Raw genomic sequence first — 27,822 nt, 5'->3', positions numbered from 1 at the left:
GTGCATTCCGCACGTTTCATCCGCATTGCGTCTATCTCACCCCGAGCCTCCCCCTCCTCCCCCAAAAAACCCACCAGCTGTGTGGGAACGGGGGGGGTGTGGGGTCCCGCTGCTTAAGTGTCAAAGGTCTGATCTGATACCTGCAGCGACTCCTCCGGTTTCACTGCAGGTCTCCGCCACTGCGTCAGCAACACGTGTCCCGCTGCCGCGCACCGGCTGCCAGAAGGGGAGAATAACGTCCCCGGTGCAAGGCTTCACGGAAGACTTCATATATATATATACGAAATATACATATCTATATCTATAAGTGTAGATATAGATCTATTTTTCTCTCTGTTTTGGGGGATTTTTTGGGAATATTTGCTTCATCAGTGCAAGGTAACCTGTCGCCCGAGATTGCATGAAGCTCAGAATGTAAAAACGTTTCCTCTCAAGCTAGAAGTTGGAGGTTCATGGTTTGACTTTATGGTTATTTATTCATGGTGTCTTTTTTTCTTTCTTTCTTGCTGCTCAGAATATTCCTTTGCACTGGCGAGTGCCTTTTATTCTAATTATAACCAGCGGGACTGTAATTGAGCTTAGGTCAAATTTGGAAAGAGTAGATTTATGTCTTCTGGTTTTAAAATGTTTGTGTTGTGAAGGCGCACAGCACACGCAGTGCTGACCTGGTGTGTATTAGTAGACCAGAGCTGTGCATGAGCATCAGAACAGGTCTTCACTTGGAGACACGTGGATGTAATGTCCAGTGTGGACAATTTGCAACCATCTCAACCCCCCACTACTCCTCCTCCCACTGGGACAACGTGTTATTTTTAGCTTGTGTCCTCCTGGCAGATGGGCGAGACACTGTGATGCTGTGGATGCTCATACATGCACCTCTCGTGTCTCTGCCGTTAACCCTCGTAGCCCAAACCAGACGTGTTGGATAGAGACCTCGTGGCTCCATGCATGCCCAGCAGAGGACTTTGGACACGTTGGCGGGAGACATGAAGTCGTGGCGTTCATGTTATATTCCTGCAAATATTACAAGATGGTTTCCTGTAGTGGATTTGTGAATAGGAATCATCAGGTGTAGTTTTTAAAGTCTTAGTAAGTTTTGTCTGCAGAGTGCGTCGTTTGTCTCACATTTATTATGCATTCACTCATGTAAGGACCAAAAAATTGTTTAGCTTTTAACATGTGTGTGTGTGTGTGTGTGTGTGTGTGTGTGTGTGTTTGTGTCTTTCTCATCACAAGTTCTTGGATGCAGAAGGTGTCGGTTTTGAGTTTCTTTCACCAACTGAGACCATGTGACTGCCGGGCCTCTATTTTCAAAAGTATGAGTATTCAAAAAGCCAGTAAACGTTTTTCTTTTCAAAATATTGTTTGTTCGCTATGATTCAACTTATACGTTTCATCTCAGTTCAAACGTGAGCTCCTCCTTTGTGGATGTTTGTGTTTTTTCAAGAACTGACCGTCATTACGAACATGATAATGTTTCTCGCTGGTCTCTCAGAAGCTGCATGGAAACTTCTCCGTATCGTTTCCACACTCAGATTTCTGTGCAGCGGGTGCAAAGGCCAAATGAGTCAGTCTGCGTATAAAGCTGCATTAGACTACATGGAAGAACGCTTTATTTACATCCCATGTTTTAACGAGTTCCTCAAAGCCAACGTCATCATGCGCTCGTTAAAATATTTGAGGTCAAACACTTGTTCAGCTAGAGACCCATTACGTGGCTGCATCCTGTAAGGAAAGTCAGGATTTATGGATCAGCAGGCCTTCACGTCTTTGTCACCTGCACGCCGGCTCTCTACAGCTCCTCGGCATGCAGAGCCCGACAGCCGACGTCCCCTCAGCACCAACGTAACGCATGTAGGGACATAATGCAGACTGTTTCTTAATGGGGGCCCCCCATTGAGTTAGAAACCCAAAGGTTAACCGTTGGGTGACCGGGGTCGTGCTGCGGTGCTGCAGCTTGACCTTGTTTGCTCGTTTACAACTTCAACACATTCCCGGAGCGGCGCGTTGCCACAGGTCACCTTTGAGCCAACAAGTCGTTCAGATGTATTACAACCTTTTTGTTTTTTCCTGTGTTAAAATAACACGGAAGTCATCTCACATTGTTCCTGCTCATCTTCAAGTCGAACACAGTTTTCCATCTTGACCTACAGACGTCGGCCTCTCTTGCCGTATTAAGTCGAGCTAGCGGAGGTGAATATTGGGCCGCGCATTCCGCGGCCGGCTAGTGTAACGAAGATGTGTCTATATCCTCGACCGGAATGTCACCGCTCACATGGCCCTCGCTGACATGCACGGTGATGTATATATTACTATCCGGGGGAAAGCTCCTGAAATGTGGCATCCACTCCCTCGTTGCCAGTTTGTGTCCTGGGCTCAGGGCGACTGAACCAACGCGACACGGTGAACAATGCTAATGGTCTCCAGCGTGATGCTAATTTAAGGTTGGCTCCCGGTCGATGGCGCGGGGCCCGCGGGATGAGTCTTCTCCTTGTGGAGTTGTGTTGGGCTGCACGGGTTGATTTGGGTAATAAATCGAAAGGTTTTCTGTTGGGCAGGACTAAGAACACACGTTTCCTGCGTCTCCTGTTCCTGTGTGGGACACAAGGAGGCTTTTTGCTGACTTAAGTCTCTCTATCAAAGAGGGATTTTAAGGCCCCAAGTGTCAAGTATCTGGAAGCTTAAGTTAATTGCCGGCTACGCGGCGGCGGAAGCCGGGCATGTGTTCAGGGGGCCCCATGTGTGATTTGGGAGGTGGTGGTGGTGGAGGTGGAGGAGTTGGAAGAGGCGGCGAGGTCCACTCGGTAAGAGGAGTCGGCGTGCCGTCCTGTTTATCGCGGGGATGTGAGGCGCGGAGCGGAGGCTCAGCCGGGGAGGAATGAGCAGAGTCATCTGGGCCACTGTAACGCAACGCTCCGTCCTGACGGCCCGCAGCAGCTGGCCCGTGTGTGTGTGTGCGTGCGTGTGTGTGTGTGTGTGTGTGTGCGTGTGTGTGCGTGTGACGGTATCGTTTTTTCTGTGCGAGTGAGGTGGTTTGTGTGATCAGTAGCTAACTCTCCTGTTGCCGTTCGGATGGCTTCCTCTCACGTCCGTCTCGTTAATTCTCTTTTTACAGCCTTCCTGGTGGTTAATGCCATGTCTTTATTCTTAACTCAAAATAACATGGAGACATAGTTAACTTTAGTTTTATAGATTGTATTAAGAGTGGTGACATCTTAAGGCCACTGCAGAAGCCGTGCAGATTTATTTACCTTTGAGTAATCTTGGTTTTCCTGCACATTGTGTATTGAAACAACATTACTTGTTGGCTCAAGACCAACCTATATTTATGCCCTTTCAATCGAAGCAAATGCATATAAAAGCTCATTTGCAAATAATTTCACTTGCAAAATACATACTGAGAATGTTTCTCTCTGGTAAATACATTTCCCTTTTTTTCCCTCAAGCATTGGTGTCTTTTAAGAAAAACAATTATCATGAAACATAATTGATAATATAACTGTTTTATTCTGCCACGCTAGAAGCAGCCTAACCTCAGTTGCTCCCGACTGGTTGCAAATCACATCAAAGGATGTAATAGAATACCACTTGGATACAAAATGAAGCGCCTGCTAAGCTAATAAGTAATCTGATGTGCACAACTAATGTCATGGTCTCTTTAGAGCGGTGGGAAAGTCCAGCTCACGTCCTGCGTGGGTCTTGTCATTTTGTTGACACTTTTAATTGCGTGTGTTGTAGTAAGGTGAAGTGTGTGAGATGGGTGAGCAGGGTGGAGGACAGAGGCGGGTTTGGAGACACGCACCTGGTTTGGACATAAAGGAAAATAAATGTTTGGAGACATAGTGGATCCAACCTTTTTGTCTTTTGACCCCTGAAAAGCAAAAGTGTGTTTAAATGTGACCCCTCATAGGGTTTAAATGTTTTCAAGAGTTCCACCAAACAGCTGCGTGATTGAAATCTATCAAATGTTTCACAAAAAAGTAAAAGAATTGAGAAAATTACATTTTGTGCATGTTTGTGTGCATGTTTGTTTTCTCAGTCGTAGGTCCTAATAAACTAACTAATTCAGCAGACAAAAAATGTTACTTCCAGGAGTATACACTAATAAAAAAACAGCAATGATAATAATTCTAATTCATAAATCCTACGCACTGTTCCTTTTTGGTGAAAATGTTCAATCGCATCTCAAAATGTCTTCTCTCCAACCGTCCCCCCCGTCATCCCCTCCAGCTCCTCCTAGGGACACCCCGGTGTGGCGGTATCCCTTCGCGATGCAAAGATGGCGCCCCTGCTCCCTCGCCGAGGCACCGACGCGTTCCGCCGCTTCACCCAGGAATCGCTGGCGGAGATCGAGAGGCTCAAGGCGGAAAGCGCCGATGCAGCAGGAGTAGGGGGGCCCAAGGGGGAGGAGCCAACGGCCCCCAACGCCGATCTGGAAGCCGGCAAGAGTCTGCCCATGATCTACGGAGACCCCCCATCAGAGCTGCTCAACACGCCTCTGGAGGACCTGGACCCCTTCTACCAAGCACAGCACGTCAGTGTCAACACGTGAAAGCACACGCTTTAATGGGCTCCACGCCTCGCATTCATTACATTCCGTATCTGTTTTTTTCAGACATTCATTGTGATCACTAAAGGAAACACAATCTTCAGGTTCAACGCTGAGCCGGCCTGCCACATTCTGAGCCCCTTTAGTTTGGTTAGAAGAGGAGCCATCAAAATTCTCATACATTCATATCCTTTTCAAGTATTATTATTCAGTGGGTTTGAACTGGACATGAAAAGGCACTAAGCCACAGATAAAGTGGTACAACAGTCTGCTTCTATAATTTACATCTTGTATACTGAATGGCCACGTTTGTTTCCTTAATCCTGAATTAAATTATTTAGCATGTTTATCATGATTACCATTCTATCGAATTGTGTATTCATGACGATGAGCAACCCACCGGCATGGAGTAAAACCGTAGAGTAAGTACTTCAATGTTGATTCCTGTATTACATTTTCTTAAGCTAACTTGTGTTTCTGCCTACACGTAGGTATGTTTTTACTGGTATCTACACCTTCGAGGCAACAGTCAAAGTGCTGTCCCGAGGTTTCTGTTTAGGATCATTTACATTCCTTCGAGATCCGTGGAATTGGCTGGATTTCATGGTGATCAGCATGGCGTACGTCTACTTCGTTCATCAGAAAAGAGGAACTGATAATATGTTGGGTCTCATGGGGCTTAGATTCATTTGTTTTTTTGTCTCCACAGATACGCCACTGAGTTCGTTGACCTGGGCAACATGTCTGCCCTCAGGACATTTCGTGTACTTCGAGCCCTCAAAACAATTACTGTGATTCCTGGTATTTTCTTATATCTTTTTTTGTTGTGCGCATTTTCTCAAAGGAGAAAGCAAATATACATGAACTTAATCTTCTGCCAATTTGTTTTGGGAAAAGATTCTTATCTCACTAAATTGCCCATGAATCATTTGTCACATTGATTATCACATGTTTCAGACTAATAAATCTCATTGTGTCAGGTTTGAAAACCATTGTGGCGGCTCTGATCCAGTCGGTGAAGAAAATGGTGGACGTGATGATTCTGACCGTCTTCGCGCTGGCCGTCTTCGCCCTCGTCGGCCTTCAACTCTTCATGGGAAACCTGCGTCAGAAATGTGTGCGATGGCCCCTCCAGACAAACTCCACCGCCTTTGAGACCTTGAACTCCACCGCCACATTTAACGCCACCACATATTCCAACGGCACCTTCGATTTCAACGACTATATTGAAAACATAGGTGTGTTTAAAAACGTAATTATTAAATATTCAACGCTGATAATTGTCCCAAATGCAGAAAACGTTTCTTCTTCTGGTTTGCTGATAGAGAATCACTATTATGTGGAAGGCAGCCTGGACGCTCTCCTTTGTGGAAACAGCTCTGACGCTGGGTATGTGTTCCTCACTCTGACACCACCTTCACAGTCTTATCTTGAGTGGGAATTGGAGCCTCTTTGTCTTTTGCTGGTAGAAAGTGCCCGGAGGTATACACGTGCATGAAGGCTGGGAGGAACCCCAACTATGGCTACACCAGTTTTGACTCTTTTGGCTGGGCCTTCCTGGCCCTCTTCAGACTCATGACCCAGGACTACTGGGAGAACCTTTTCCAGCTGGTTGGCACTTCTCTCATCGGCAAATCGAACTTTAAACTTTTTAAAACTTCAGGTCGTGAAAATAAATTTGTCCTAAGTTCTCGTAGCTCCTTTTTTGCTCCAAACACAGGTCCTGCGGGCGGCCGGTAAGACGTACATGCTGTTCTTTGTGGTTATCATCTTTCTGGGCTCCTTCTACCTCATCAATCTCATCCTGGCTGTGGTGGCCATGGCGTATGAAGAACAGAATCAGGCCACTCAGCGAGAGGCCGTGGAGAAAGAGGAGGAGTTCCAGCAGCTACTGGAGCAACTCAAGAACCAGGAAGAGGTAGCCAGCCGTTACAAGCAATGAGCAGACAGCCGTGTTACAGCTGTTCTAAGAGGTTATAAATGGGTTAGGGGTAAATGATTTTCATTTGCAACAACGTCTTTCCAAAAATGATTGTTCACATGATTGACTTGAAACTTTTTTAATCCCTCAGGCTCAAGCTCTTGGGAGCCGGGCCACTCTAACCAGTAAGGAATCGCTGAGTCGTCACACCATTTCTGAGTTGACAGAGGATGAGCAGAGCCTTGAACGTGACGAAATCATCAAGGATTGCAACGGGAGAATTATTCCTCGTCTGTTAGTCAGAGTGCCCACCATGGTCCAGGTGAATCCATCCCCCTCTGGTCACCGTTACTCATCCCTTCAAAGAAAGCCTTTCGGTTTTGGTTTGCAACTGACAAAATTGACAATTTTACAGTCGGCCGAAGTTTACGAACTGAGAGAGAAGTCTTTAGGCTCCGTGCACAGCATGCATCATCTGGAGGAACCGGGCCTGACTCGGAGGACCGCGAGTGCTCTGACGGTGCTCACCGTGGCTGCTTTGGAAGGTACAGTGCCAACGAACGGTAGAAACTGGGTTACAGGGTTTTATTTTCAAGCTTTGATTAAACTAAAATAAGAAGACACAACCGCTCAGCAGGGTGCAAGCCTCTGCAAGTGTCAAGTACCACTGGGGAATGTGAGCTCTAATCTCCTAGATTATCAAGCAGTTGTTCATATTTTGCAGGGATTTTATCCAAGGCCAATACAGCAGCATTGGCTCGAGCTCGCCATAATTTGCATTGTGCTCTGGAGAAATCCCTGTCATCGTTGCGTGTCGATCCCCTTGTGGTGTTGAGCTATGGCTATTTTAGCTGGACGGTAGCTTGGCACACACAACGGTGCTCTCTGTTAGCTGCACCGTGCCATGTCATTAAAACACGATTTACATGACTAGAACGGTTCGGAGCATTTGGTGGGATCTATTGGCAGAAGTGTAACATAAGAATAATAACTGTTTTATTACAAAAGCAATCGTTGGGTTTTGGTTCCCTTAGATCGAGCCGTTAGTGCTTCGGTAAAGTGACGGTAGACTCCCTGATGGTTTTCCTTTGTCTAGAGTTGGAGGAGGCTCAGAGGCCGTGCCCACCCGCCTGGTACAAGTTTGCTGACACGTTCCTGAAGTGGGACTGCCACCCGCAATGGGTGCGCTGCAAAAAGTGGGTGCTCTTTGTGGTGATGGACCCCTTCGTTGACTTGGGCATCACCATCTGCATCGTGCTCAACACCCTCTTCATGGCCATGGAGCATTACCCCATGACCGAGGAGTTTGACCACATGCTCTCCGTGGGGAATCTGGTGATTATGTGCCCTATTGATCATCTAGCGCAAAAATGTCTGTACGTCTAAGACTTGATTTGAACAGAAATATCTGCCCCCGCCGCCTGCAGGTCTTCACTGGGATATTCACAGCCGAGATGTTCTTCAAGCTGATCGCCATGGATCCCTACTACTACTTTCAAGTCGGCTGGAACATTTTCGACAGCATCATCGTTACCCTCAGTCTGGTGGAGCTGGGGCTGGCAAACGTCCAGGGCCTGTCCGTCCTCAGGTCCTTCCGTCTGGTAAGGAGCAAGGATCAGATTAATGCCCAGATGCCTCCCCCTGTCATTATTCGCTGTCTTATGCTTGTGTCTTGTGTTGGAGACAGCTCCGTGTCTTCAAACTGGCAAAGTCCTGGCCCACGCTCAACATGCTGATCAAGATTATCGGCAACTCGGTGGGAGCTTTGGGAAACCTGACGTTGGTGCTGGCCATCATCGTCTTCATCTTCGCCGTGGTGGGTATGCAGCTCTTTGGCAAGAACTACAAGGAGTGCGTGTGCAAGATCTCCTCGGACTGCGAGCTGCCGCGCTGGCACATGAACGACTTCTTCCACTCGTTCCTCATCGTTTTCCGCATCCTGTGTGGGGAGTGGATCGAGACCATGTGGGACTGCATGGAGGTGGCCGGGACTGGGATGTGCTTGGTTGTCTTCATGATGGTCATGGTCATTGGAAATCTCGTGGTGAGTGCAGAAATTATTGCCATATTACATCTAAAGCCTGGGGGAAGATCGTTTGTACCATACTACCAAACGTAAGGGGCTGTTCTGTGCTGTTCTGGGTTGGTTGTGTTGTTTCAGGTGCCAGAGACGATCAAGCGTTAATGAAAATGATTTTCTCAATTTATGATCAGGGTTGGAAGACACGAGGATTCATATCTAGTGGCTGTGTTTATAGTCATTGCTTACATCAGCACACACTGAGTCTTAATCAGATTTGCCATTCACGAGCTGGCGGATGCTGCCGCCGTTCAACAACTCTTGCGAAGCTGTAAAGCTGTCAAACTGTTTAAAACTTTTTAAATCTAACGCTTATCTTATTATAATGCCAGGAGATCTTGTGGCCTGGGTGTCTCGGCGGTCTATTGTTAACCTCTCAGCCGAGGACAGATGGTTACAGCTGGGGGGGCAACATTGTAAACACCAGGAAGGATTGTAGTATATGAGGCTCTTATATTAGTGATGGATAAGAGAATATAAGGGGAGTGTCATTATGGTTTAGGGTATGTTTCTTGATCGGTTTGTTTGTCTCTTTGTTTGCACGATCGTGGAAATAGATGAAATTAATTAGTTTCACATAACAACTGTTCTCTAACGTTTCCTAGTGACCAGCGCCAAAACCATTTCCTGTGAGGTCATTCATTAGAAATGGAGAGGAAGTGGCACGTCTTCAAGCTGATCACACTTTGCCAAAACTACCACGGCTTTCGTGTGACGCTCACTATTCGCACTGACGTAAAGTCAAATAGCGTATAGGGGTTCTATTTCAATCAAACGACCCGAGCCGCCAAACAGTGGTTTTGACCTTGAGTATGTGCAACGATCCGGCTGCTGCCACGAAGGGAACAAACAGCTGAGCGAGCAGAGCTCGAGTGGTGGCGGGATACTGCGCGTAAAGGAAAAGTCATTTGATAGCACATTAAAGCATAATTCGTGAAGAATCAATCATATCGAGCCTACAGCACCTCAGCACATGGAGCGGATCATTTTGTGCTTAGGGTTAGGGTTAGGGTTAGGCTAATTTTAACAAAAAATTCGTAAAAGAGGAAGTGCAGCATTTTGGTCTATGCACTATTTTTGTTTTCGTGTTTGATGAAAAGCTCAATAGCAACATACGCGTTTGTTAAATCTAAAGCTAAGGTTAGCTTAGCTTAAGCTTAGCATAAAGACAGGGGGAAGGAGAAAACAAAAAATGTCCTGGCTCTGGTGAAAGGTGACAAAACCATCTCAACAACAACAAATTCACAAGTTAAGTCTCGAATGATATGACTGAGTGACTTCAAGACCCTTTTAATTTTTTTTACACATTTAACAAACCTGTTTTTTAACCTTTTTGGACAATGGTTTCTCGCTGCTTCTCGACTTTGCGCTGTGCGAACTGTCTACTGGCGAATGGAGTTTTTTGTGTCGCCTTTTCCACCACTCAATAGCGAAGCAGATATTACCTCCCGAAATGTCAAACTTATCTTTAAGATAAAAAAGGTAAACTTTCACATCCTCAGGTTATTGAAGCAGCAGAATTAATTTTGTTTATTTCTTTCCCTCGTTGGGGCTTGTGTTTCTGTGCAGCTCATCTTCTTGACTGATTCACAGCTCCTCCACTGGGACGAGGCAGATCAGCCCGCAGTGTAACGGTGATCTCCCGCTAAACCTGAACAGGGACCCGGAAAATGACCAACAGGTTTTAGACTCTAAAAATAGCTGCGTCTGCAACAGGAGGCCGACGACATAACGTTTATTGATGGGCCAACGTGATACGTGACGTGCATTTGAGTCGTTCGTGTTCAGCAACATCGGCATACTTTGACTGATTGAAAGAATAATTATTTCATAATATACCGTAGCTGCATTTTAAACACTGTAACTCTGTAAATTGACTTTGTTTCTTACATCAAGGCGGGAAAAAAAAGAAAAAAGTTGGTAATCTGACATTTGGGTGCAAACCTATCTTTAGCCTGGCCTTCCTTTCCTCAGGTGTTGAACCTTTTTCTGGCCTTGCTGCTCAGCTCGTTCAGCGGGGACAACCTCTCCACCGGGGACGAAGACGGGGAGATGAACAATCTCCAGATCGCCATCGGCAGGATCACGCGAGGCGTCGACTGGTTCAAAGCGTTTGTCGTTCGAACCGTCCTTCGGATTCTGGGCAAAAAGCGCAATGAGGCAGGGGAGGACGAGACGCGTGACGAGGACCCTAAAATGGAGACATTGGAAATGAACCACATGGACGCCGGTCAGAGTTTCAAAATGTCCGATGGGATACATCATTGTTTAGTTGATGGCCGGCTGTCTGGATTCATTGTGGACGAAAAGGTCAGCATCGACGTGCCGATCGCTCATGCCGAGTCAGACTTTGAAAACCTGAGCGAGGACGACGATGGTACTGATGACTCAGAGGTATCAGACGAGGACAAGTATCAGGTAAGTATAGTAGACAAATCAACGAGTTCCATCTTCAACATCACAAAGATGTTTCACTTTAGATTCATTGAAAATATGAACTTCTCTGAACCCAGGCTACACTTTGACAGGCCTAATGAAAGAAAAAAAAATACACAATTCTAGATTTTTCCTTAATAAAATGATTATTTAATATGTTATGTTTGGATTTCAGCAACTTTTTTTTTCTTTCACTGTAAAGCACTTTATTTTGAAAACTGCAGCATAAAGAGAGACAAAACGTGCATCGGCTCTTGGACAACCTGCTTGATTTCATAGTTCAGAGTGTAGAGGAAGCGAATGTGGAAACAAATCCTCACTCAACAACACAAAACCTTTCTTTCTTATTTCCACACGTTTCTCACCAAAGCGCAGCCCGATTTTAACAGACTAATAAAGGAAGGTGCCGGTGGCAACTGCCAGGACCTGACCGGTGAAAGAAAAGCTAAGAGTTGCTCGGTAAACAAAGTAAATTTCAGTCAAGCAGCGTGTGTTAACGTTCACACAGTGACACATTAGTGATGAATAAAAAGGACTAATACCTGTTTAGAGCCTTTTGCTGTGCAAACATCTAATGCTAACATATTTTGGAAGCAAAATAATTAGTCTTCCTGCTTGTGAATGCTTACTAAAATCAAGTATTTATTCCTTTGCTATTTCAGGGAAACTTAGAAGATGAAAGTGGCATGCGGCGAAATGTCAAAGTGAGTAACTGTGCAGACCCCCAAACCAAAGAAGGTTACCTGTCCCTGCGTCAATCATTGATTGAGGTCATTGCTGTACACGTGCTTCTGCTTATTTACATGCATATTTTGCATGGTGGCTTTGTAACTGAGCTTCAATTGTAATTCTTGACTAGCTGATGGGTGCTTTGAATGATGGGGATTCTTCAGTGTGTAGCACGGTGGACTACCAGCCACCCGAGCCCGAACCAGAGGAAGAGGAGGAAGAGGAGCCGGATCCCGTGGAGCCGGAGGCCTGCTTCACCGACGGTAAGGACTCCGCCCCCGAAACCGTGGAGCCCATCTCCTCCCAGACGGTGAACCTCTTGGCTCTCCGTCCCCCCCCCCCCCCCCCCCCCTCAGAGTGTGTGAGGCGCTGGCCGTGTCTGTCGGTGGACATCACCCAGGGTAAAGGCAAGAAATGGTGGAACCTCCGCAGGGCTTGCTTCACGATTGTGGAGCACGACTGGTTTGAAACCTTCATCGTCTTCATGATCCTGCTCAGCAGCGGAGCTCTGGTGAGTGCCGACGTCACTGCAGGATTCTGTATAACTGTGAGGATGTTTGTAACCTTGTATCTTCCTTTGGCAGGCCTTTGAGGATATATACATAGAGAAACGCCGAACAATCAAAATCATTTTGGAGTTCGCTGACAAAGTGTTCACCTACGTCTTCATCATCGAGATGCTCCTTAAGTGGGTGGCATACGGCTTCAAGACCTACTTCACAAACGCTTGGTGCTGGTTAGACTTTTTCATTGTAGATGTAAGTTTCGGCATCTTGTTTTACAGCTGATCTGAATGTGTAGCTTTACAACAGAAACATTTCCGTGGTGAACGCGTGAATGTTTTGATTCTGCCACAGATTTCCCTGATTAGTTTGGCTGCCAACTGGATGGGATACTCCGACCTCGGACCCATCAAGTCCCTCAGGACTCTCAGGGCACTGAGGCCCCTTCGTGCGCTGTCGAGATTTGAAGGGATGAGGGTGAGTTTTTCTCCGTGCAACCACGCTTGAGCGACGTGCACGACCAATGACTAATTGTCTTACAACTCACAACAAAATGATCCAGATCAATAAATAACACTACGGTAAACACTTACGTTTTTTTTACGCAGCTATATTCTGCTGGACACCTCTGTTATTTTGCTTCTTTTACCACAATAATCCAGATGATGCAAAAACAGTGATGTTTAATGCATGATAACACTAATTTGACTGGCTTCCCTCAGCAATGTGTGTTGCTGAACGCATGCTAACATCGTGGCTGCTGCACCCCGAGCGCAGTGAGGTAAGAGCACCACTCTCACAAACAGAGTAAACCTGCTTGCATTTATATCTTTATAATCCCTCAACTCCAACAAACTCCTCCTCCAGGTGGTGGTGAACGCTCTGGTCGGAGCGATTCCCTCCATCTTCAACGTGCTGCTGGTGTGCCTCATCTTCTGGCTCATCTTCAGCATCATGGGAGTTAACCTGTTTGCCGGGAAGTTCTACCGCTGCGTCAACACCACCACTGGGGAGCTGTTCCCCATGACGCAGGTCAACAACAGGAGCGACTGCATGGCCGTCAAGGAGGCCACGCGGGACGCCCGCTGGGTCAACGTCAAGGTCAACTATGACAACGTGGGACAAGGTTACCTGTCCCTGCTTCAAGTGGTGCGCTTGACGTTGTTGCAAATGCTTGAGAATAAAAGCTGCCGGGGTCAATGAGGCATTTCAGAGACGATGTTGTGTATTTTTCAGTCGACCTTCAAAGGCTGGATGAACATCATGTATGCCGCCGTCGACTCAAGAGAGGTAGTTATAAATTAGTCATTCATGGAATTTGGCATTAGATGTGTTGGTAGTTTTAAAGTCATATTTTTCTGTACTAGAAACAAGGTAACACCTGCTAATTAAACTACTGTAGAATCCTCATGTGACAGAGGATCTTTCATTTAGTCTATTATTCTCAATACTTTTCAAATTGTATTGTAAAAAAATGGTTATAGTAAAACCATTTTTAATAACTAACACTTGTAGTTTGTATAGGCTACATGCATGTATGAATGTATGCACATCTAGTATCTAATTTTACTTTTATCTACCACTGTTTATTTATACGTTTACATTTTATTCCATTATAATAGTAATAGTTGCCAATGTAGGTTGAACATTCTCAGGATGTAGTAATTTAGTTAATTGCAATGAAACTATGCAGAATATAAGAATGTTGAGAATGAAAGAATTGTAAATCTAAAATCACAAATAACCTTTTAATAACTGTTTTGACAAGAAGGGTGTGTAAACAAAGTTTTCTTTTCTATTTGATAACCCACAAGATAATTCTATATATAAATAAATGTGACAGGTGGGAATGGTGAAGTGAGAGCAGTCTTTGGATCAACAAGTCCCCTCCGACTAGTATCTTATTCCAGTATTACCTTTCATAATTAATAACTCAGTAGCGTAAAAAGACAGATTTGTCTTGCCTAAATGTTTTGTTGCTTCCGTAGGTAGAGGAGCAGCCTTCTTATGAGATCAACCTCTACATGTACATTTACTTTGTCATCTTCATCATCTTCGGCTCTTTCTTCACACTCAACCTCTTCATTGGTGTCATTATTGACAACTTTAACCAGCAAAAGAAGAAGATAAGTATCACACTCTTTTCTGCATGTTTTTCATCTACATTCATTCTTATTTAGATACATAGCCTTAATCTTGGGAATTTTAAGTAACCATAATGTTTGTTTTTGGTTGGGTCTGCACTTTGGAGACAAAGACCTCTTCATGACCGAGGAGCAAAAAAAGTACTACGAAGCCATGAAGAAACTTGGATCCAAGAAGCCACAGAAGCCAATTCCACGTCCAACGGTCGGTCATTCATTTACAGCTCCTAGTAATATGAAGTTGGGTTCTCCTGTCTGGGGCGAGACTATTTATTTAGATAAAGAAAAAGAGCAATGTCACCTATGCTGACGCCTCAGCTTGTGCTCATGTGTGACACAACGCCGTCACCTCTGACCCCGTTGGATTTATGTTTCTGTTCCTCGCCCCTTCTTCCCCTTTTCACCCGCAGAACCTGATCCAGGGGCTGGTGTTTGATTTCATCAGTCAGCAGTTCTTTGACATCTTCATCATGGTGCTCATCTGCCTCAACATGGTGACCATGATGGTGGAGACGGACAACCAGAGTGCGGAGAAGGACGATTTCCTCTTCAAAGTAAACGTGGCGTTCATCGTGGTGTTCACCGGCGAGTGCACTCTGAAGCTCTTTGCCCTGCGACAATACTTCTTCACCAACGGGTGGAACGTTTTTGACTTTGTCGTGGTCATCTTGTCCATAGCTGGTGGGTAAATTACCACCACTACTTAGAAACTGCAGTTGAATTTAAACGGATAAAAGGTCGTCATGCATTGTCTCCTTTTCATTTCAGGTACGATGCTCTCAGACATAATCGAGAAGTACTTTGTGTCACCAACTTTGTTCAGAGTGATCCGACTGGCCAGAATAGGCAGGATCCTGCGTCTCATCAAAGGAGCGAAGGGCATTCGGACGCTTCTCTTCGCTCTGATGATGTCACTTCCCGCTCTATTCAACATTGGCCTCCTGCTCTTCCTCATCATGTTCATCTTCTCCATATTCGGCATGTCAAACTTTGCCTACGTCAAAAAGGAGGCCGGAATCGACGACGTCTTTAACTTCGAGACGTTCGGCGGCAGCATCATCTGCCTGTTTGAGATCACCACCTCCGCCGGCTGGGACGGGCTCCTACTCCCGATGCTGAACAAGGAGTTTCCGGACTGCGACCCGGACATCGAGAACCCGGGCACGGGAGTGAAGGGTAACTGCGGCAACCCGCTCATGAGCATGACCTTCTTCTGCGGCTACATCATTGTCTCCTTCCTGGTGGTGGTCAACATGTACATCGCCATCATCTTGGAGAACTTCAACGCGGCGCAGGAGGAGAGCGGCGACGCGCTCTGCGAGGACGACTTCGAGATGTTCAACGAGACGTGGGAGAAGTTCGACCTGGACGCGACCATGTTCATCGAGTACGGCCGGCTCTCGGATTTCTGCGACGCCTTGCAGCAGCCGCTGAGGGTGGCGAAGCCCAACCGCCTCCGCTTGATCGAAATGGATCTTCCCCTGGTCATCGGCGACCGGATCCACTGCCTGGACGTCCTGCTGGCCGTCACGCAGATGGTCCTGGGAGACACGGTGGAGATGGCGGCGATGCGCGAGAGCATCCAGGCCAAGTTCATCCTCAGCAACCCCACCTCGGACTCGTTCGCGCCGATCACCACCACGGTGCGCCACAAGGAGGAGCAGGCGGCCGCCGCCGTCGTCCAGAGGGCCTTCCGCAGGCACCTCCTGAGGCGCTGCGTGCGCCACGCCGCCCTCATGCACCGCCGCAAGACGGCGGGCGGGAAGGAAGGAGGCGACGACCAACCGGACGAGGACGACTTGCTGGCGCGGAGGATGCGAGTGCTCTATGGGTGTGACACGGGAGCCCCGGGCGGGCCGGACGACCACGAGACAAATGTGGCGGGCGTTCCCGTGGAGATGAGCGGTGAGGTGTTGTTACATTCTGCCCCCGACCCTCACCTGTGCACCCTACACGCATATCTGAGGGAGACAATGGTGTAAGAAGCAGAAGGCGACTGTCACGTTGTTGTTGTTTTTTTTCCACCGGTCAAGGAGTGTGTCGCCCACATTAAAGAGTCACTGCTTATGAATGTTGAAACTGTATTTTGACAAACTGAACAAATAATTCCTGTCTTTTTTTTCATGCGATATTCAAGTCGTTCTGGGAGTTTGAGGTTGAAGCTGCAGTTCATGTATTTCCTTGGATAATAATCATAAAGATATCGACATGCATAACCACTGTTAATGCTAAAAGAGAACTACTGAAAAAATGTTCACATATTAAAAAATAACATCATAGCAAATGTTAAAATAGCTTTATAGTAAAACATTTTAAGATAAATCACCTTGTATGTCTGAAAATAGTATTTTTTATATGAGCAGAAATTTAATTCACACTGCGGTTGAAGTCCTCTTTTAGGCCTACAATACATTTTTTTGTTTGTACGGTTATTATTACCACTAAACAAAATCATGGGTCCCAGTTTTTAACCAAAGAGTAACTTGAACAACACCTGGCCAGGAGTCCACTCAAAATTAAGCGACAGATCCTATTCACGTTTACATTAAGTCTGATTTAAGTGAAATTATTTTAATGAGACACTAAAACGTTTTCAGTGGTGGAGTTATTTTTGTACAAGGCTCCTCATCACATTCATCCCTGCCAGTGAAACCCTGCTCTCTGTCCTTCTTTATTAGTTAACAAGAACGCCAGCCAGCGAGTGCGGTTAGCGTCTGAAGGCCCAGTTTATATTGCACTATTTATACCCCTCCCAGGTCGGGTCAGAGCAAAGCGAGAGACCTTCCTGTTTTCTGATTTCACCACTGATCTATGCATGTCTTTTAAATTGTTTTGTCTCCTCTGTTTTTCACCTTGGCTAGATGTGAAAACTCAAAGCGAGCAGTCACAGGTTCTACATTTCAGGATTTAGAACTGACTTTAAACTTAAGATGTGGAGTTTACATTAACAGAAATATATTCGTCTACTTGATAACAAGTCTAGCAATAATCTACATACCTCCAGTGAATTTTTAGTTCTACCTCTGATTGCATTAATTCAATTATATTGAAACATTTAGAAGACATAAGTCTGTCCTTGCGTGGACAAGATCACTTGCTCCTGTTTTAAGTCTTAACAGAATTTAAAACGTCTTACTCCGAATAGACTCACATGAACAACAAAGGCACTTTCACAGTTTTCTTTTCTTTTTTTTGATTTTTAATAAACAAAAGAAGGTTGTTTATGCGTTCCGAAGAGTTTTAACAGCAACCCGACAAAACCGACTCTGGATGTTGGCGTCTCTTTGTCTTACCCGGCTGCCTGATGTGATGTCTTGTCTTCTGTCATGTGAGATCGATTTTAAGGTCTCCTCTGATGCTCCAACTCACAAGATGGTCTCCTCCTTTTGTTTACATTTCTAATGGAGGGAGAACTTAACCGGTACACCCACAGCCCGTGCTGCTTGTATATACACCTTTCTGTTCTTTCTTTCTTTTCTCTATTGAGTATTTATATCATTTTGTTATTGTAAAAAAAAGTATATTGTGGGAATAAAACATTACTATTGGAATAAAAGTAGGCTGCGAGTTGTGAGTAGCTGTATTCTGTGAAACTCCAGCGAGGCCCTCTGGTGGTTTGGATGTCTTGTTCTCTCAAAGTTAGAATAGACAAATAAGAGCTGCCTCTTACAATGAATACGGAGAAAAATTGTTTTGGTTACTTTTATTTATTGATTTAATCCTCTCATTACGTGGACTACTACTTCTTGAAAGTATTTTCCATCCAAAATGCAAATATATTTCATTTACCATCATGCAAAGCAGCAAAGCAGTGAATCATGACATTTGAGAAGTTCAAACTATGAACTCTATGAACGATTTTAAATGCTTAATCAATTGACAAAGGTGGTGATATTTTCTTTGTTTTTAATTTTGGTCACAACTCAACAAGAAAATGAATGACTGAAAATGAAAAAACAACAGAAAGTCAGGTTAAAGGTCTAAGTCACATCTTTTCATCATACGGCATTTCCTGTTGTAAGACTACTTTTTTTTCCAAGATTTAACATTTAAGATCTGTAAAATGTAAAGGCTGTAAAAAGAAAAGTAAGCCACCAAGTTCTAATGTGATTATTGATACTGAAACTGTAATATTGTACTGGCAGGAGCATCTGAAAATGTCAAACCTTCCCGAGGCCGATAATAATTAGCTATCACGTGAGCACTTGTGTTCTGGAAACCCTTTCGAAGCGACGTACAGCTCACCATCAAGTTTATCCTGCTTCACTCGTCCATAGAAATGGAACATATGATGGACATTGTTGATGTAATTTTGGTTCCACGTGGCTGCTCTTCCCCTTCTTTGCCTTTGTGGTGACAGACTGCCCCCCCCCCCCCCCTTCCTTCTACCCACCATCTGCAGATACTCCTTCTTCACCACTTTCTCGTGCCTGCAGAGAGATTGGGGGGCAAACGCGTGAGGACTTCAGGGCTCTTAATATTTATTGCTTTTCTTCTGCATGTCATCATGCGCTGGCTGCTGGCTGGATGCTGGGGGCTCGCTTTCATCAGCTTCTCAGGTAAATGTAAACTCCTGCAGTCCATGAGGGAAAACGATGCGAACAACAAAGTCTTTATGCTAAATATTGACATTGGTGAAATTCTGAATGTTGTTACAGCTTCAAACATTTCATAAAGGTTCACGCAGATGATTAATATGCCTTTTGCAACTGTTTTAACCGCAGCACAATGCTTACAATTGTTTTGCATGTTATTTTTGACTCTTCAGTACCGTTACTTCCTGCCCATCTGGGAGAAAAGAGGAAGTTGTGTTCGGTCATTATTTCAATATACTTTATACCTGCATATTAACTATCAGGTTACTTAATTTCATAGTCTGTTTTTGGAGGAAGATATTTAAAATATATATGTAAATAAAATCCAAATATATTTTCTGAGCACATTTAAAAAAGTTCTGTTCAATCAGATTAAGTAATTAATAATCTCTTTGCTACAACTATAAACATCATGAATTTAATTTACTAAACATTCCTTTTTACTCCCCGATGGCGTTGAAAAGTCTGAATGATGAAAGTTTCTAACTTTGAGTTTTTAGTTCCACTTCCACACCATCACTTTCCATCTAAGAAATTAGATTTTTGAAAACCTTATGCTGAATCGCTTAGTCAAAATGAATTAAAAAAAAACAAGCATCCAAAAAAGAAATGAATTATCGGTCGCATCCTGAATAACCGTTGACACACTCATCACTAATAGCGGCCTTAGGTGTCTACACATCTTTCCGTCTATATTTCCAAGACGTCATTTGAACATGAATGGTTTTCGGATTGGGGCTTGTAAACCTCAACATTCTGTTTCCATCATCCATAGCGTCATCGATAAACTCTTTATGTACTCATTGTTTTTGGTTTTATCCTCTTCATATCCACTGAGCAGTCTTCTTTACACCTTTTGGAGTCCCGCAGTCTAAACTGCTCATATCAGAGCTACAGGCGACAAATGATCTGCATCCATGAGATTTACAACGCGATGTCCCCTCGACCTTCTTTTGTCTGCTCCAGTGGCCCCAGACCCCGACTTGAAGATCACCCAGAAGCCCCGGTTCTATGGCGTGAGAACCAGACGCGACGTGGGCATCTGCTGCCTATCCCCCCAGGTTAAGCTGGCGCCCGGGGCGATGTGGTACAAGGCCGACCGGCACGGAGAGGAGGAGGCAAACAGGCGTAAGATAGAGGCCGGCAAAAAGTACCAATTTTTTGACAGCCATTCTCAAAAGAAGTATCTGCTCGTGCACAATGTGCGCGTGGAGGACAGCGGGGTGTACTTCTGCAAGCTGAACGGCACCTGGGGACCCGGGACCGCTCTTCAAGTTGCCAGTGAGTGCCATGTTTACAGAAACTATGTGACGCGGTTTTGAGTGGACGTTTACTGTCATCCACTGCCTGAGACACAGCGAGATCCTCCTTGTGGCACTGGCAGGCACTGGCAAGTCTGTGACAGTCATCAGTCAGGCGTCAGGACTGGCACCTCAGTGGCACCTCATTGGCAGTCGTCGGTCGGGCGTCACAACAGCAACACTCGTTCGGCAGCTGAGTGTGCGGAGCGAAATTTAGCAAGAAGGGCCGTTGTTGTTGAGAACAGGTCGGCGGCTGTGAATCAGTTTTAGATTTCGATTTTGAATTGAGTCCCTTTGAGCCACTGGGTTGCCACTGAGGTGCCACAGTCCTGACGCCTGACTGGCGCCCGACCGGCGACCTGCCACATACATGCCATTGCGTGTCCTAGTGCCGAGAGGATCCCGGCCTTGCTGACATGTCTGTCCTCTCACAGGGGTCGTGGACGTTCCCACCGCTGTGCACAGGACCAAGATGAAGGACGGACTCATCGTCCTGCAGGGCCTGCTGCTGGCTGCGTGCATTGCTGCTGTGCTGCTGCGCAAGCGACAACTGGTGAGGAACTAATCCGTTGTGTAACCGTTTTACACACCTCAGAAGTTGATTCTTTCTTTTCAAGAGATGACTGCAATACTTTTGACAGGTCACAGCCAAAACATAGGTCTTGGAAATGATGTAATGTGTTGTTTATGAATCTGTCTGATAATTTTGATCTATCCATTAATTGTTCATACATTCCTGGGCAACAACTACGCAACTTTTAGTCCTTTTTTCAATCCAGCTTGAAGCAGCACAGCTTGCTATTTTGATTTAGATGTTGCATGATCGAACAGCTAGATGAATTGAACTTTGTGTGTGTTTACCAAAGGCTGGGGATGACCTCCTATAACGCATTTCATATTTCTTCTTTATTCTTTACCAGTCGGAAAAGAAAGAGATCATATACGAGGAGCCTGAAACGGATCACATCTATGAGGTTTGTTTGCCATCATTTTACATTTGTGTTGAACAGAGACCAGCGGAGTAAGAAGTACTTAAAAATACTAATACCTCACTGGAATACTCCATTAAACGTCTTGCTTTAAAAAACATATTTCAGTGAAAGTATCTAAGTAATATCAGCAAACAAAGGTATTGATTGTTCAGTATAACATTCCCTGTCAGCGTTTGATTAACAATACCACTGAGTTTGTGTGTTTCACTTTGCTGTTGTAGATGTTTTAAACTTCTTTAGCTGAATGAGATTAGATAAGATCATCACTTACCACTTGTTCTTGAGAGACACATAACAGCTGCTTTTTTGTTTAACTGCAAGACAAGGCGGGGACACACTGAGTCTTCTCGCACCACTGAGCTCATAACCACAATTGTTATCTTGTTTTTTCAATGCAGCTCTCAGGTCTTTATGAACACAACACGGACTTTAGGCTGAACTTGTATTTCCCTTTTTTTCAATAATAACTTATGAGCGTATAATTTGTGTGTTGAAAACGTTTTTTTTTTTATTTTGTATTACTGTAGTTTTTTTTTTTTTAATCACCACATTTCCTCATCATCACACATGACAACCTCAAGAGAAGAGGAAGCAGTCTGCATAAACAGTCAATAGTTTGAGATGATTAAAAAGAGATATAGTAGAAGAATAACTCTTAATGTTTTAGTCCAAGCAGCAGCATTCTGCATAAGCTTCTTTTTTTCATTTAGACTGTTTTTGGAGACCGGGTACCGTTGCTCCTTAACAAACTTTAACTCAAATCCGACCCTGTTCCCGTCCTTCAGGGTTTGGCGATCGAGTCGTGCGGAGGAGGCGAGTATGAGGAGCTCTCCGTGTACGCCCGGGCTGATGAAACCGAGGCCCCGTGGGAGTGAGACGGCCTCACCATAACGTACTAATATAAAGTACTAATTGTTGGAGGGAAAGGTTGGACTTAGCCTACGTTTAGAATATATTTCACCGCTTTACTTTGCTGTGAGACAAATGTGTGCCCCTCAGTCACAAGACTCCAATGACAAAATCACATATTTTGCCGAGCAGTTAATACTCCACTGCTGCCTTCATCCATTAGTTAGCTGGTTTTATTTGGGGCCTGATGAAGGGCTAGTTTTTATTTAAATACACAGAGCCTATGTGGAGAAAGAGCAGCATGTGCTCTAAATGACTGTGTTTAACGATGAACACTGGTGGCCTGGATACCGGCGTCTTTTACTTGGAGGCGATGGTAAAACAATGACAATGTTCCAATTTATATATAACGCACATGTGAACTGCTTGAAATGTGTTTTCGCTGCTGCTTTGCTCCGAAGGATCCTGTGTGTAACTCCGCATTGAACAGAATACACTGATACTTACTTCAATCGTATTCCTCTCTTTAGGAGTACTTGAGGAGGTTGGTCATGATTCTTCTTTGTTTAGAAATGTGTCACATTGTACATGATTTATTGCTATTCAATACAACTGGAGTCAATTAGCGAGCTGTGATCTTAAATGGAATGACCTGGAAGGGAGCAATTGTGTAAGTTAGATTCAGCAGATTGCTTTTTGGTGCTTCAAGAAGCTTTTTTTTTGTTTTTTAATGTATGTAAAGTGTGAGGGTTTAAAATGACTTATCTTAAGTTAATCTATTTCTAACAGCGTGTGCATTACAGCCTGAAAAAGACCCTGCTTAATGTTTGATTATTAAAAAAAGTGTTTTATGTACGAGATTAAAAACAATGAATCGTTTTCTATTGGCTGGAGAAAGTTTTTTTATTGAATGTAAAAATAAATAGGTAATAGTACAAAAATAAACAAGTTTATCATTAACATTATTTGTGGTATAGCATACCAATAAATATAAAAGTAGAACATTAAGCATAAATAAGCATTAAAAAATATGAATATTGTATTGAATTAATTAATCCGAGACAGTAGAGACAGAACCAGCTGGTCTGTTTTCATCAGATGGGCTTTCATTTCCTTCCTGATCAGCTCCCAGGATTCAGCGCTGTGGCCCTACAGACACATGAATGTCATCATTATTAAAACATGATCAATACAGCACACTGATTGATACATTGACTGATAAATAGAAGGACTCTCTTACCATTTGCTCCAGGACACGATGAGATAGTCTCTTGAAATACATTTGCAGCTTCTTGTTCTTCCTCTTGTGGCCGTGGCTCTTGATCTAAATTCATCAGAAGAAAATAAATGTTACAAAGGATGAATTTATTGTGCTTTACCGATTTAATCTGTCATGTTTTCTCGAGTCACAACTTCACCCGCCTGGTTAAATGTTACACGTGAAGCTGTATGTTGCGACCAACAGCTGTCTACTTACACAGGAGTGAAGGCCGTCGGCCTGCTTTGTCACTACGAAGAGAAAGCGGTCCACCGTTTGCTCCTCCCATGATGCATTGCTGTGATCCTCCTCAAACAGGGCAGCCATCTCCTCCAGGATCTGAACTGAGAACCTCAGTTTGTCCTCAGCCTGAAGAAGAAGGTCAGTTAAATGACTACAGCAACATATTCATCACACTTTAAAATGTATATAACAATTAAGTTTTCTATGGAAACTGTTTGTTACATGAAATGAGATGAAATCAAGTCATTTGTTTGTGTTTGGATGTTTAATAAAAAGGTTGTGACTGACTTACTGATGCTTTGGATGCCTGGCTGTACAGATTATTGGGGAAGTTATTTTCAGCATCCTCAGTGGAATTAGTGGAATTATGAGCCTGTATCACACACACACACACACACACACACACACACACACGCACACAAGGTGAGTACACAGCAGTGTAAACACAATCAGAGACTTTAAAGAACATCCAGAACAACAGAGGTCCACTCACCAAGGTGTCTAGTAGATCCATAGAGGTTCTGCTGAGATGACTGAATTTATGATCCACCCATCTGCAGCTCAGCGAGGAGGCTGAACTGTACAGACTGAGACACACAAACACCGAAAACATCCTGCAGAGCATTTTGAGACGAGGTTGAGATGTTCTTGTTGTGGAGCGAGTAGAGATTTCTCTGTGAAGTTGTTCTGTTGGAGGAGCTGCAGCGCCTCATTTATACAGCAGGGCGCAGCGTTTTCACTTTCCAGACATAAACACAACACGGAGTGAACGCGGTTTAACACACACGCAGAATGTCAGACACATGTTTCGGATTCTAATCAATGGCTTGTTGAAGACGTTTTCCCACGATTAAAGCGTACTCAATTATCTATGTGATTATAAGAAACGAGCTGGGAAAACATGAAATTGATATTATAGAATACCTAAAACACCTCAAGTAAATATAAAGTAAATCACCGCTCACTATTGATCATATTATACTATTCGAAATATTTTAATTGATTATTAAGTTAATATTATTGCCATTATCGTCAATTATTGCCACCCAAAATGAATTTCTATTATATTATCTGTATTTATATTCCACTACTTGTGGTGACGTTTTACAGATTGCATTTCACTCCGCACGGTCTCCGTAAGATGATGAAACACTGGTGATGTCTTTAAAACACTGTCGTCATGCATCATTAACTCTGAGCGCATTCACGGTTATCAATCGACGGGAGCTGTGAGGGGCCATAAAACGGGAAGTTCCATTCAACAGAAAATGAAAGCGGCTCCGTGACTGCGGCCTGCGCTGTGACGCGCGTTCGTGTGAATCGGTCTGACTGACATTTCACCTTGTTTTTAGCAAGAATGTGACACCTTGGACCGTGGGAAAAGGGGTTTCTGCCCCACAGGAATACAACAAATCTTTGTTTCTTTCTTATTCGGCCTTTAATACAGAAGGCTGGAGAGCATGGAGGAATATTTGCGCAGGCTTTCATTTCTTTTTACCTTACTGGGTTTTTTTTTTTTTTTTTCAAGCTATAGCTTGTTCTCGATTTTCCATCCAATGATAAATTAATCAGGGAAGTACTCGAAGTATTGGCTGAAAAATGAAGAATCGGGAATAAAATTTCGCCCATAAAAATATTTGTGATGAAATAGCTTTAGAACTTTTTCTGCATAATATTAAGACATTAGTTTCAGTTCCAGTTAAGAAGATTGGATCGGATTACTTAAATGCATTTCATTAATGCAAAGAAAATACACTACGTTTTAAACAAATGCAGATTATATATATATATATATATATAAATATACACCGGTTTTAAGTTTAGCAGTTTAGCATGAATACGCCTGAAGGATACAGATGTTTAACAAGAGATCCCTGATCTCTCCAGATGTTTAAACACTTCCAGCACAATTAGTAATGAACCTGGTGACGGAAGTTATAGTTGTAAAAAGATATTTAACTACGAGATATCGTTAGAAAAGTAAAAAATAGAAAGTATTTTTTCTTCTTAAAGCTCATGAGAAATATAACAATACAATATATATAAATACATGAAATGTAACGTGTACATTTGAGCTAAGACTTCAAAAGACAAACAAATATGATCAATAACTACAATGTAAGTGGTTGTCAGTTGCACCAAAAAATATGTTGATTAATGGATAAATAGGCTGCATCGAATTAAATGAATGAATAAAGCGTGATTTTCACATTGAGGACGTCACATGACACGTGACGCAATCACTTCCGTTTTTCTCAATGAGTAAATGAGTAACCATTTATGATTTATGTGATAAAGAATAACAAATAAACGAGAACAATAGTCTTTTCCCACGTAAATGCCATCAGAGGGAGAGCCTTCCACCAGAAAAGGAAAACAAACATTTCTAAATGAATAATTAGTCATTACAAATCAGCAACACGAATTAGGATCCTTAAAAAGTCGCCAACATGTTCCGACTTTACTCCCGACATGTTGTGCGTTTAATTTACTATATTAATTGTGTGGGATTGCTGTATTACATGAAAACATTTTTAAAACATCTTTAAATATAATGTTGACTCCAATATTTCATTAAGCCTTTGGAATTTGAAACATGTGTCCGACATTCTGCGTGTGTGTCGTAGAGGTAAACCGCGCTCCCTCAGTGTTTCCCTCAGTGTTTATGTCTGGAAAGTGAAAAAGGTGCGCCCTGCTGTATAAATGAGGCGCTGCAGCTCCTCCAACAGAACAACTTCACAGAGAAATCTCTACTCGCTCCACAACAAGAACATCTCAACCTCGTCTCAAAATGCTCTGCAGGATGTTTTCGGTGTTTGTGTGTCTCAGTCTGTACAGTTCAGCCTCCTCGCTGAGCTGCAGATGGGTGGATCATAAATTCAGTCATCTCAGCAGAACCTCGATGGATCTACTAGACACCCTGGTGAGTGGACCTCTGTTGTTCTGGATGTTCTTTAAAGTCTCTGATTGTGTTTACACTGCTGTGTACTCACCTTGTGTGCGTGTGTGTGTGTGTGTGTGTGTGTGTGTGTGTGTGTGTGTGTGATACAGGCTCATAATTCCACTAACACCACTGAGGATGCTGAAAATAACTTCCCCAATAATCTGTACAGCCAGGCATCCAAAGCATCAGTAAGTCAGTCTCAACCTTTTTATTAAACATCCAAACACAAACAAATGACTTGATTTCATCTCATTTTATGTAACAAACAGTTTCCATAGAAAACTTAATTGTTATATACATTTTAAAGTGTGATGAATATGTTGCTGTAGTCATTTAACTGACCTTCTTCTTCAGGCTGAGGACAAACTGAGGTTCTCAGTTCAGATCCTGGAGGAGATGGCTGCCCTGTTTGAGGAGGATCACAGCAATGCATCATGGGAGGAGCAAACGGTGGACCACTTTCTCATCGTAGTGACAAAGCAGGCCGACGGCCTTCACTCCTGTGTAAGTAGACAGCTGTTGGTCGCAACATACAGCTTCACGTGTAACATTTAACCATGCGGGTGAAGTTGTGACTCGAGAAAACATGACAGATTAAATCGGTAAAGCACAATAAATTCATCCTTTGTAACATTTATTTTCTTCTGATGAATTTAGATCAAGAGCCACGGCCACAAGAGGAAGAACAAGAAGCTGCAAATGTATTTCAAGAGACTATCTTATCGTGTCCTGGAGCAAATGGTAAGAGAGTCCTTCTATTTATCAGTCAATGTATCAATCAGTGTGCTGTATTGATCATGTTTTAATAATGATGACATTCATGTGTCTGTAGGGCCACAGCGCTGAATCCTGGGAGCTGATCAGGAAGGAAATGAAAGCCCATCTGATGAAAACAGACCAGCTGGTTCTGTCTCTACTCAGCAACTGAAACTGTTTATTTCATTAGAAATGCGGTTGTTTATGTGCTGACATGGAGTATATTTATTTATCTATCTATTTATTTAGTTTACTTATTTATTATTTTTTTTAATGATTATTTATTCAAAAAAGGTTGTGTACTTATTTATAAACAATTGAGTAACTTGAGTATTTATTGATTATTCATCTTGCTGTGTCGCTCAATGTTTTTGTTTTTGTACTTACAGCAAAATGTGAAATGTTTTTAAATATCCTTTTTCATAGTCAATAAAGATCATATTTTATATTGATACGTTGACTGTTTTTACCCCCGTCACATAAACTAAAGGGATGCAGCTTTCTCATTTTAATATGTTTAAT

At 43.5% G+C, this 27,822-nt stretch overlaps 4 protein-coding genes across 6 annotated transcripts; 3 read left to right on the top strand and 1 right to left on the bottom strand.

Moving 5' to 3' along the window:
• The first annotated feature begins 173 nt into the window (after positions 1-173).
• Positions 174-17,921, top strand: scn4aa (sodium channel, voltage-gated, type IV, alpha, a). 3 transcript variants are annotated; one of them, XM_078103155.1, is made up of 27 exons: positions 174-378; positions 4,231-4,534; positions 4,616-4,736; positions 4,884-4,971; positions 5,041-5,169; positions 5,259-5,350; positions 5,530-5,787; positions 5,875-5,938; positions 6,019-6,160; positions 6,270-6,467; positions 6,622-6,792; positions 6,886-7,015; positions 7,567-7,805; positions 7,898-8,071; positions 8,158-8,514; positions 10,525-10,968; positions 11,649-11,690; positions 11,846-11,978; positions 12,072-12,226; positions 12,300-12,473; positions 12,573-12,695; positions 13,086-13,367; positions 13,455-13,508; positions 14,207-14,344; positions 14,463-14,567; positions 14,773-15,043; positions 15,131-17,921. In XM_078103155.1, the coding sequence occupies exons 2-27, from the start codon at positions 4,280-4,282 to the stop codon at positions 16,342-16,344; spliced, it is 5,553 nt and encodes a 1,850-aa protein (XP_077959281.1). In that variant the 5' UTR covers positions 174-378; positions 4,231-4,279; the 3' UTR covers positions 16,345-17,921. The 3 variants fall into 3 exon arrangements, with proteins under 3 accessions (XP_077959281.1, XP_077959282.1, XP_040033019.2); XM_078103156.1 differs by lacking the exons at positions 174-378; positions 4,231-4,534; positions 4,616-4,736; positions 4,884-4,971; positions 5,041-5,169 and having other exon boundaries at positions 5,259-5,340; XM_040177085.2 differs by lacking the exons at positions 174-378; positions 4,231-4,534; positions 4,616-4,736; ... (3 more) ...; positions 5,530-5,787; positions 5,875-5,938 and having other exon boundaries at positions 6,027-6,160; positions 6,247-6,467.
• An 833-nt stretch (positions 17,922-18,754) lies between these two features.
• Positions 18,755-22,978, top strand: cd79b (CD79b molecule, immunoglobulin-associated beta). Its single transcript, XM_040177088.2, has 5 exons — positions 18,755-18,921; positions 19,924-20,238; positions 20,693-20,811; positions 21,179-21,232; positions 22,036-22,978. The coding sequence occupies exons 1-5, from the start codon at positions 18,870-18,872 to the stop codon at positions 22,123-22,125; spliced, it is 630 nt and encodes a 209-aa protein (XP_040033022.2). The 5' UTR covers positions 18,755-18,869; the 3' UTR covers positions 22,126-22,978.
• Positions 22,979-23,123: 145 nt separating this feature from the next.
• LOC120819562 (interferon a3-like) lies at positions 23,124-24,225 on the bottom strand. The gene is made up of 5 exons (XM_078103157.1): positions 24,094-24,225; positions 23,893-23,973; positions 23,577-23,726; positions 23,340-23,423; positions 23,124-23,248 (listed from the first exon to the last, which is right to left on the bottom strand). The coding sequence occupies exons 1-5, from the start codon at positions 24,223-24,225 to the stop codon at positions 23,147-23,149; spliced, it is 549 nt and encodes a 182-aa protein (XP_077959283.1). The 3' UTR covers positions 23,124-23,146.
• Positions 24,226-26,331: 2,106 nt separating this feature from the next.
• LOC120819506 (interferon a3-like) lies at positions 26,332-27,513 on the top strand. Its single transcript, XM_078103809.1, has 5 exons — positions 26,332-26,523; positions 26,652-26,732; positions 26,899-27,048; positions 27,202-27,285; positions 27,377-27,513. The coding sequence occupies exons 1-5, from the start codon at positions 26,392-26,394 to the stop codon at positions 27,470-27,472; spliced, it is 543 nt and encodes a 180-aa protein (XP_077959935.1). The 5' UTR covers positions 26,332-26,391; the 3' UTR covers positions 27,473-27,513.
• Positions 27,514-27,822: the final 309 nt, after the last annotated feature.

Source organism: Gasterosteus aculeatus, chromosome 5 (genome assembly GCF_964276395.1).
Source record: "Gasterosteus aculeatus chromosome 5, fGasAcu3.hap1.1, whole genome shotgun sequence".
In the NCBI taxonomy this organism is placed as follows: domain Eukaryota; kingdom Metazoa; phylum Chordata; class Actinopteri; order Perciformes; family Gasterosteidae; genus Gasterosteus; species Gasterosteus aculeatus.
The sequence above is the reverse complement of the archived record's forward strand: the minus strand, read 5'-3'. Positions and strand labels throughout refer to the sequence as shown.